The 10540-nt window shown below is 40.0% G+C and overlaps 1 protein-coding gene across 1 annotated transcript; it reads right to left on the reverse strand.

Annotated features, from left to right (window-relative positions):
• Positions 1-3670: 3670 nt before the first annotated feature.
• On the reverse strand, positions 3671-6768 carry LOC143877397 (uncharacterized). Its single transcript, XM_077379409.1, has one exon. It carries the CDS (start codon positions 6382-6384, stop codon positions 4126-4128), a length of 2259 nt encoding a protein of 752 aa, XP_077235524.1. The 5' UTR covers positions 6385-6768; the 3' UTR covers positions 3671-4125.
• Between the last annotated feature and the right edge of the window lie 3772 nt (positions 6769-10540).

A 10540-nucleotide genomic window follows, 5' to 3' on the forward strand; every position in this document is an offset into this window, starting at 1 on the left:
ATATCAATATAAATGAAATATCAGCTGATATTTAGAGATAATACAAGTAGTGTAGAAAAATCAAAGAAAAAAAATCAGGTGCGAGGAAGGGGGGGAAAAGTTGAGTTAGGAGCATAGAAAGGATGAAGATTCTCGTAGAAAGAGATTGTCGTCCAATACTAATCATTATATGTGTTGATGCTTTTACAAAGACATGAGTGGGGAAGCATATACACATACGATAGAAAAAGCTTTAGTCCCCAAAAGAAAGAAAAAGGATTGAGGTTGGTAAGCAGTCAGCATTGCAAGGGCTTGCCGACAGGAGACTGTCTCTCCACCAAGGGTAAAACAGTCCAATCCTCTTAAAATAAGCTCGATCAAAGGACACAAATTTTTTACCACTTCACTTTTACTCCTTACTCTCGTCAGTTTTACACTTTTACTCCTTACTCTTGTGAAGATATTTTCTGTTTGAATTTTAAATCTGTGAAGAAATGAAAAGGGCAATGCAATTCAAAGTTCAAACTTCTTTTTGGGTTTCCTATGATAAGAGACAATGATGGTCATGGGCTAATGAGAAGATCTACTGAGTTTACTATTTTGATGTAAAGAAGAGAGATGGGTGTTCAAAAGAGGAAGCACCACCTTTACTATTTCTACAAAGGATTGATGAAAAGCCAATGACCCATATGATATGGGTCTCACACTTGGAGAATTTCTTTTGTCCTTTTGTATCATTTTCTCTCTTTTGTGCCCATTTTCCGTGGATATATAATATGTTGAAGGAAATGATGGATTTATGAATGTACCTGCACAAAATAATACACATATAGACAGAAAAAAAAAGAGTTAGTAGAGGACCACTTGAGTGCAATTCAGGAGGACCCATTCATTACTATAGTATTGGAATTCCAAAAGCCTCTCTTTGGGACCTTGTTGCTGAGCGGATGGAAAGAAAATTGACGACATGGAAGAAGAACAATGTATCATTTGGGAGTAGAATAGTGTTTATAAAGGTGGCCCCTGCTAATCTGCTGGTATCTATGTCTTTATTTAAAACAAAAAATGGGGGCCCATTGCCAATTCCAATTAACAAGGTAAATACCTTCCCACCAATGGTGAAACAGTATGGAGTATGAACTACCTGCCTTTTTCCCAACATAGGTACATGTATATGTAATGTAATGTATGTATGTATGTATGCATATAAACATGAAGACTTATATGTGTATGAATGAAAAATAGCATCATCACCTTCAAAAGGAAGCTCTGAAGCTCATTGATTTGGAAGCTGGGTTTTTCTTGGAGCATCTCGGGTTCTCGTTCGTTGTAGGATCACTATCAAGCATCTTTGAAGCTTTTTAATGCCAACAACCTGCCTATGTTATGGTCCTTCTACAACTTTTTATCAATCATGGCAAATCAGCAAGCGTCACAAACAATCTAAATCTGAATTTTTAACCTCAAGATTAAAAAGGTAAAAAGACCCAAGTAGAGTTTGACAATTGCAACAAGCTTTGGTAATGTTTAGAAGACAAGTCACCCAGAGATGATTTAAAAGAAAGGCCTTGATCCCACTTTTCTTTTACCATGACAACGCATTGCGATTGACATCCACTGGTGTGTGGTGGGTCTCCACCACCATCACCAGACCAGAAAACAGGTAACAGCCGACGTGCCCCAGCTACAAAGTTACAAAGATCCTCGATTTTCTTCCGAGGTTGACCATGAAGGTATCATCTGGTTTTCCATCCACCCAGCCAGCTTGAGACCCCTACCAAACTTCCCCATATCCATTCCCACATTTCATAAACTTTCACTTCAGAGTTCCAAATCAATTCAGTTCTTTTGTCCTGCAACTTCCTTTTCAACCTAATCAAGCAATCTCTACTAAGAACATGTCTCTTTTAGTGGCTTTCATGGTCTACCATATCTAATCACTTGCTGGTGTCATCTAGTGAACATTCATAAACAAAAGGTTACATAAAAACAATCTATTGCTGGGGGCAACACCAAGAATTGTTTTGATCCTTTCACTTCAGCAAACAGATTCATTTCTGCAATTGTTTTACACTCGAAGATGCTCACTAGGTCAAACATATTTCCTTCTATTTCCTTAGTAGATGTCTTAATCTCTGTAGAGTATGTACAGAAAACATGAAAAGCAATCACCTCAAACAAGTTTGTAGTGCAAGAAATTTGAAATGTCCCATTTCAGAATGCTGAGTTATTAGCAGTTACCAACTGATTGTGGAATTGATGGTGATTGTTCAAAGGAATACAATGGAGATTCAATAATGTTTTACATATAATTATGCATTCGGGTCAGCGAATAACTATGTATGGAACTCATAAATCTTTTTCACGAATAAGGAACTGAATTCAACAGCCTTAAAACTCATAAGCAACAGAATCTTTTTTCCGGATAGAGAATCCAAGAAGATCGTGGGAAAGTTTGGTCCATACTAGTATAGATCTTTCCCATGGTGGGTTCTGAAACCAATTTCAAGACCCCATCCACATTTATTTAGTTACAAGCAACATATGTACTTGCAAAGGGAGGAGCGATTGAAGCACAAAGTTCATTGTTACAGAATCACTATGGTGACAATTTTAGTGGCACCAATTCACATATAAACAGCTTGAATACTTCCTTTCCGTACATATTCAACTCACCCATCTTTCCCGTAATGGCAAAAATAGACATGTGATACAGTAAAGAGATTATAGAATGTGCTGTTACATAAAGAGCTGTGATTTATTCGAATGCTGTGATAGAGGACACCATCTGACAGTTGGAGCTCAGCCTCAATAAAGGTAAGATGATTCGACTTACATCAACTGGAAAGGTGCACTTAAGTTATGGATCTCCTAATCCAGTTTGTGAGAAATGCTTAAGAGACACCAAGTTAAAGTGTTTTTCGGGGGCAATCATGCGTGTCTTAATCGTGAAAAAACGAAACCACTATGCAATAACATTCATATTACAAAACTAAAAAGTAATTTATTAAGTCAAATATCAAGCAGCCAGATATTTAGTTGTAAAGCCCTGGAAGAACCTACTGATGATGGGATTGCCTAGGTACAATTCTAACAAGCTTTCTGATTGCATAAAATTAGCGCTCATACTTCAGCACCAACTGGTTATGAGAAATCAAAAGCACCAACAAATCTAAATATTGGTCTCCATAAAACCATTATCTAAAACAAAGCAGATGTTAGGATGGTGATTAACATATTTGGTAACCAATATATATTTCTAGCCTATCCTCGTGGCAGAGTTACTGGGTGCTGCCATGCATGGTTGGGATTGAAAACCATGCCAAAGTGAATGAAACATTCTAGCTTCTTCAAAAACTGTCTAAACAATTTCAGAGATGAAACTGAAGGAATGAAATATTATATGGTTTCAATGTTCTTGAGTTCAAAGACTTCAATGTTTAAACATAAGGTGAATCTACAAGCTCTAGAGAGAAGCAAAAGCTATGAAAGAAATTCATGTTGAACATCAGAAAGTGGCTTCTTGTGCATTTCTGGATCATTTTCCCTTCAACCAGGATTGTTCACGCATTATTCATACACGAAGAAGACAAAAGCTAATCAATGTACATAATATTATGGTTGGTTCACTAAAGTTATATGATTGAAAGCAAAAAATAAAGATCGGCCCAAGTGAGAACAGTTTCTGAAATTCAAACCAAAATACCTCCTCTTTTCATAATATTATTATCCAATTACTCTAGTACCCAAAATGCTACAATTTTCCTGTTTTGTTCCTCTAACGCTCTATTTTATAAACAAGAAGAGTTTCTTTCTGCAAACCCAATAACCCCAAAATCATGTCCGGGCGGTGGGTGCGGATTCATTTGAATCACGAGGGCATAAAGTGATAATTCTATCTCTCTAGTGACCCCGAGTTTCTTTTTTGCAAATCCAATAAGCCCAAAAATCACGTCCGGGCGGCGGGTACTGAATCATTCAATTCGCGCGGACATACAGTGACAATTCTATCCCTCCAATGTCCTTGTCCTCCCCCACCCTTCCAAACTCCCCTCAACATCTCTATCAGAAGAGAGTGAGCAAATAACAAGGACACCGCGAAGCATAGAAAGAATTCAATAATCCTACAATTCAATTCTACAAGAGTTACATTGAAGAAGCATCCACAAAAACTTCATTGAGCACATCATTCTCACCATTTGCAAATAGCTCTGCATCCTTCTCTTCCTCATTGGAGAAGTCCCGCCTTTCAAGCTTAGCGTGCGCCGCAATAAATATCATCTTCTGAGCCCTGTCCATGCCCGTCCTCGAGTGCCCGTGAGCACAAACCCACCTCAAGAACGACCAATTGCACTTGAACCCACAAGACGTTGCGTGGAGGAAGATCAACCTCACCGCCACCTTTCCAAGAGATTTGAACTCACTCAAACACGTCTCCCACACCAGCCTACTGCTCTGAGGATTTGCAATTTTCATCTTCCCCGTCATCGGATCCCTCTGCTTCACCTGAACTGCTTGCGCATAGAGTGGATCAAGCCCTTCTGACCTCCACTTCATGAGCTCCATTAATGCAATGTGGGCTTCTTCTCTCGAAACCAATCGGGTTATCAGCTTATCAACATCCTTCTCTTGCTCGGGCGTCAAACACTTGAACGGTGGCAAATACTTCCCGCTATTATCCCTCATCAAATAAAGCGGGTCGAGTATGAACGCGGCCGACCAAGCTGGATGGTAATTCTTCTTAAACCTTTTCTCAATCACCTTCTCCACAGGTCCTTCCACGACATTGAATTTCACACACCAGTCCTTCACCTTCGCTCTTAGCTCATCCCAAAGGGGCAAGCATTGCCCAACCAAAGGCCTCTCTGCCTCAATCTCATGAGCCATTACCCTAATCATCTTTACAAGCGAATGCACCGCCTCCAATTCGCTCCAAAACCCCATATCTCTAATCATCTCTGCGACTTCCCTCGCAACAGGATCATCAACACAGACAATCTTATACGACTCATCAAGCACAACTAACTGAATTGCCCGCGCAGAGTTCATTATATCTTCCAACATTGCATAAACAAGCGCAAAATTTAAACTTCCACCAGAATCAGGAGGCACTCTAAGCAAACCTGAAATCTCAAGTTCCTGCAATTGGTACTTATGAAAACTGTTCCTTACCTGAGACTTAGTATTGAAGTAATTCGCGAGCTTTAAGCAATTCCCAGTCACATTCTTAAAAAGAGGAAGCTCCTTACTAAAGTCTTTGATCAAGCTACTTACCCCTTGTAACTGGCAAGATAAATTAACCATCCAATGGTTTTGGTTCTCCAAATTCCTCAGAGCTTTTTCCTTAAACTTATCAGCCACAATCCCTACGCAACGCTCCACAAAGCTCCCGCAGATCCCCGTAATCGTCTCCCAAAGTATCTCCTCTGCGTAATTCGTCCGAACCCGTCCACTCGTAAAGACCGCCCTCCGAAAAACGCTCGTCCCATTAGGGAGATTTACAGTAACATTCACTAAATTCTCACCACCAATTCCAAAACCCTCTCCATTTTTCTGCTTCCACCCATCAGAAGCAATCTGAAAAAACATAGCATCCTGAATTTTTGCCTCGGACTCTGTTTTCGCCTCATTGAATCTTGAATCCAGCCTAGCTCCAGCGAGCTCCCGCCGGCTAACCAGCGGCAACCCTACCTGCTGAAGAAAAGCCCTAAATTTGGGGTGTTCTAAGCTAGAAAATGAGACTGCCCCACATGACTCATAAAGCCAATCTGCGAGTAGGCCAAGGGCAGAATCAATCTGGGTTTTTCCAAGAACCGGCCCAGGCGAAGCTTTCGGGCTTTTAAGCTTCTTAACACTGTCTTCAAGCATGGCTAGAGCACCCAAATCTTCCTTCCCGCCGGAAAGCATCAAATGGGCAGTCGCCGGAGCGGCGGCCGGAGAGGCAGAGTAGACAATATCAGTGCAAAATCGAGAAGAATCGAGAGGTAGAATTTGGTAAGAAGAGGAAGAAGAAGAAGGGTTTCGTTTGCGTGAAGGGTTTTGTTGTTGTTGCTGTTGAGGGGGTGAAATTAAAGGGGAAGAAGGAGGGATTGAAGAGAGGGGTTTTGGGAGGGAAGTAAAATTAGGGCAAGTCCCACGTTTGAGATGTTCAGAAGCAGTCCGAGAAGGGTTTGAAGCAGAGAAAACAGAGTCACAGAGAGAGCATCGGAGCTTAACTGATTTGGGGATTCCGGTATCGGTTTGGACTAGAATGGGTTCGAGGTGGGCCCAGTACCAAGCTCCTTTGCCTTTGATTGCTTTTGATCGGACCGTCACTAGCCCTTCGTACCTTTTTTGGATTGTTTTTGCTGTTAAGTCATCGGTGACTGAGACCACGTCCAAGGAGGTGGAGTTGGATTTATCCATCTCTTTCTCGCTTTCTCTTCTTCTTCTTCTTTCTTAAGAGTGTGATTTCGGGTTTTTGCTATTCTTTTTCTTCCATTTTCAGCTCCACTATTTTCTTTTTCGCCCTGCATTTAAGTGGGTTTCCCCTCCGGTGGCTCTAGACTGTGGGGTTGCCGGATTTCCATCCCGGAAACCGGCGATCTGAGAGTAGAGTAGGGGTGTGGTTTTGGGTTTTGGGTTTTGGGCTTTTGGTTTTTTGGGTTCTCAGTGGGTAGGGATAGGGAGAGAGAGGGAGTAGAGAACTCAGTTGTGGGGAGAAAAAGAAACAGAAATGGAGTGTCCTATGTTATGGAAAGAGAGAGAGAGAGAGAGAGTCCCATGTTTTTGTTCTGACCTTTTTATTTCTGTCTTTGAAGCTAAGGTAATATAAAGGGCAATCTAGGAATTCTACGAAATGTTCCTATCCTCCTGTGTTTTTTCCCAGTCTTTGCGTATGGGTTGACCACCGTGTAATAAGGGGTTGCAAAGGAGTGAGAGATTCTCCTTTTAGAACTCTCAAAGGATGTAAGAGAAATACACATGCATACATACACACTTAAGTATTAAAGCATGGGAGATCATATCTGTGTTGTCCCTTTTTCTTCCTTTCGAACGCCTCTTGTACTGTAAAAGGGTAGTCATAAATATACTAGAGTGGGCTGGCCCAAGGAAGAAAAGGGGGTGAATATATATCACTTCCCTACCTAAAAGTAAATTCACTTCGTACTTTGGTAAGTTTGGAATTGAACATCTGCCTTCAATATTGGCTTTCTTCCCTGTGGGCAGGGAGGAGTGGAGATAGCACAAAAAATCCCTAAAATCTAGTGAAAAATACCTATTTAGAATTGGTTTTTTTGCTTTCCTGGTTTTTAAGATATTTTCTTGTGTACCCTCACTCCCACTAGACTTTTAACCAGTGGGTCCACCTGGGCCGCCTGTAATTACGGGTCTAGGTCACTAAATTAGTGATCCGTTGAAATTTCACCTGCGCCGAACGGGTCCCATCAAAACTAGGCCGGGCCACAGGTGCCCGTAAAAACCAAATTGATCGAGATTTTATATGGTGAAAGCCCTTATAGTCCTGTATTTTTCAGAAAGCACTGTACGGACCACATCATAGGTTGACCTAAACTGTCCATGTGATGGAACACAAGGTAAATAGGTTGTGCCCGAAAAATCATTTCCATAGGATGATCCTAGCCCTCCGATCTATAGAGCTTTTCATAAATAATAATATGCAATTCCTCCATAGATCAGAGGGCTAGGTACATCCTATGGAAATGATTTTTGGGCACAACCTATTTACCTTGTGTTCCATCACATAGACAGTTTGGATCATCATATAGTGTGGGAATAAAAACAGCAATAAAAAAAAAATCCCGAGTGACCCACGAGTCTACCTGCCCCATACGGGTGGGGTTTGGGTTCACCAAATTGTGACCCGTAAGATTCTGGGTCATTTGTGACCCGGTCCACCCGTTTGCCGGGTCTAACTCCCACCCTCTCAAGTCTCTCCATCTGCCTCGCATCTCTAACAAGTGGCCCCACAAATGTTCCATGGAATATGTTTTCATGGTGGCCAAACATGGCTTACCTTTCAACCATTTTCATCATTTGTTTTTTAGTATAGAATTATTTTTACATCCATCTCTGTTTCTATTTCACATAAAACCATATTTAGTTACAGAGAAAACCGGCCTTTTTGAATGATCATTTGTTTAGTAAGGAAAACAATCATCTAGATGGACCCACTGCCACATGTACGATAATCAGGTCCATGAACACTGTTGGACATTGCATGTTAGGCCCACTTCCCTTAGTCCCTCCCTCATCCAATGATTCTAAAGTCTAGACTATTGATCTACCATTTTTTAAGATGTCTTTAAGTCATTAATTTTCACACTTCAATCTTGCAAAATGAGATATCCAGGGGCGGAGCCAGGAATTTACACCGGGCCTGCATTGGTCATTGAGGGGCAGCTTAATAACTTTCTGAAATAATTTCTGCCCATATAAGTACTATAAAAGGGATTTTGCAAGTCATTGGGGCCGTGGCCACCCCACGCTATATGTCCCTCCGCCCCTCGAGACATCTGTTCGGAATCAGAAGTGGATCGTCTATTTCATTTAGTTATGTTGGGGATGATGAAATAGATAACTACAGTATGTTGGGGATAATCAACCCTGCCACTTAGAATCCTCAAGACATAGAGCACAATTTCATTTAGTCTATTTCTTTTTTGTAGGCAAAAATATCAAGTATGCATTAATTATTTTATTCATGATTTTTCTATTGTTTTCCTTCATTTTATGTAATACAATTGTACGAAAATCATTAAATGTGTAGTTCAGGAGGAATTTATTCGATTGGGAGATAGACTTGTTTGCTTCTTTACTGAAAAATTAACCACAGTATTCATTAGGAGAAATGGGGCGGGTTATAAAGTTTGAAAATGGAAAAGTTCTCGGTTAATTTTCCTATTATAAATGACTAGTAAAAATGCACGTGCTATCCATTTAAAATTTAAATAATAACATAAAAGAGGATCTTTTGTTGCTGAGAAATATAAAATTTTTTTTTTTTTTTTTGAAAACATGCTTTTTTGAATGATTTGTAACTTACCTTTTTTTTTTGCTAAGCACGGGAATGATCAACTTGTCCAGTAATCCCTTATAATAGAAGAAAAAAAGAGAGAGGGATTAACGCATGTACTAAAGAAATGTGTTTTAGAATAGGGCGAAAATAGATTCTCTAAATCTAAATTGAACAGTGCTAAATGATACATGTTTGCTCCTTTATTGGTTCCTTTGTCTTCATTGTATGGATAATTCTGCAACTTCTTAACACCTTTTATCGCATATTTTGATAATGGCACGGAATCGCATATTTTGATATTGCCCTCACCGTATTTTGATGATCGCACTCCTCACTTTATTAAAATGTACGGTATGGCCTGTACCATAGGATGATCCAACCCGTCCATTAGATGGGCCACTGCCTAAATAGTTTGTGCCCCAAAAATAATTTTCATAGACTGATCCCAACCCTTCGATCGATAGAGGGTTATAGGTTGATCCAAACCGTCCATGTGATGGAACATAACATCAATCGGTTGTGCCCGTAACATCATTTCCATAGGTTGATCATTGCCCTCCAATCGATAGAGGTTTTCATAATTGTTGTTCCTCTTCAGGTGCCCTGAATCCGCTAATATTTTGCAAGTGTCCTGCATGAGTAATATAAAGTAGTTTTTTCGTCATTGTCATATGTCTATACCTCTTCTTGGTAGTTTTTCGCCGTAATTGTCATAGATAGTTACCTTGTGTCGGTACTTTTTGTATGTAGATTGAGGATTTTACCCTCAAATAATTTATCATAGAGATAGATGTTGAAATCTTCAAAGGGGTTAATGGTAAAAGAAAAGAAATTTCTTTTTCCTCCCGCTATATTGTAGTAGATAAAATACATTTAAAAAAGGTGAAGCTGGCGTCTTTTTTTGACGCATCTGCAAGGGCATATAAGAAGTGGAAATGACGAAAAAGAAGTAGCAGAAAAAGGATATACGTGGAAGTTTAACGAAATTCAAGGTGGGACGTGGAAGGGAATAGACGGAAAGAACGTGCTGAAAAATATGGGATACAAGGCAAAGGGTGGAAGAAATTAACCCGTCCATTAGATGGGCCACTGCCTAAATAGGTTGTGCCCCCAAAATAATTTTCATAGACTGATCCTAACCCTTCGATCGATAGAGGGTTATAGGTTGATCCAAACCGTCCATGTGATGGAACACAACATCAATCGGTTGTGCCCGTTACATCATTTCCATAGGCTGATCCTAGCCCTCCAATCGATAGAGGTTTTCATAATTGTTGTTCCTTTTCAGGTGCCCGGAATCCGCTAATATTTTGCAAGTGTCTTGCATGAGTAATATAAAATAGTTTTTCGTCATTGTCATATGTCTATACCACTTGTTGGTAGTTTTTTGCCGTAATTGTCATAGAAAGTTACCTTGTGTCAGTACTTTTTGTATGTAGATTGATGATTTTACCCTCAACAATTTCTCATAGAGATAGATGTTGATATCAGCAAAGGGGTTAATGGTAAAAGAAAAGAAATTTCTTTTTCCTCCCGCAATAT

The sequence above is a fragment of the Tasmannia lanceolata genome, unplaced genomic scaffold, assembly GCF_043159265.1.
Source record: "Tasmannia lanceolata isolate RefF3 unplaced genomic scaffold, GAP_Taslan_0.1 ptg000005l, whole genome shotgun sequence".
NCBI lineage: Eukaryota > Viridiplantae > Streptophyta > Magnoliopsida > Canellales > Winteraceae > Tasmannia > Tasmannia lanceolata.

Excerpts from the sequence above, each read along its gene's own strand:
- LOC143877397 (XM_077379409.1), bottom strand. The coding sequence starts at position 6,384 with ATGGATAAATCCAACTCCACCTCCTTGGACGTGGTCTCAGTCACCGAT.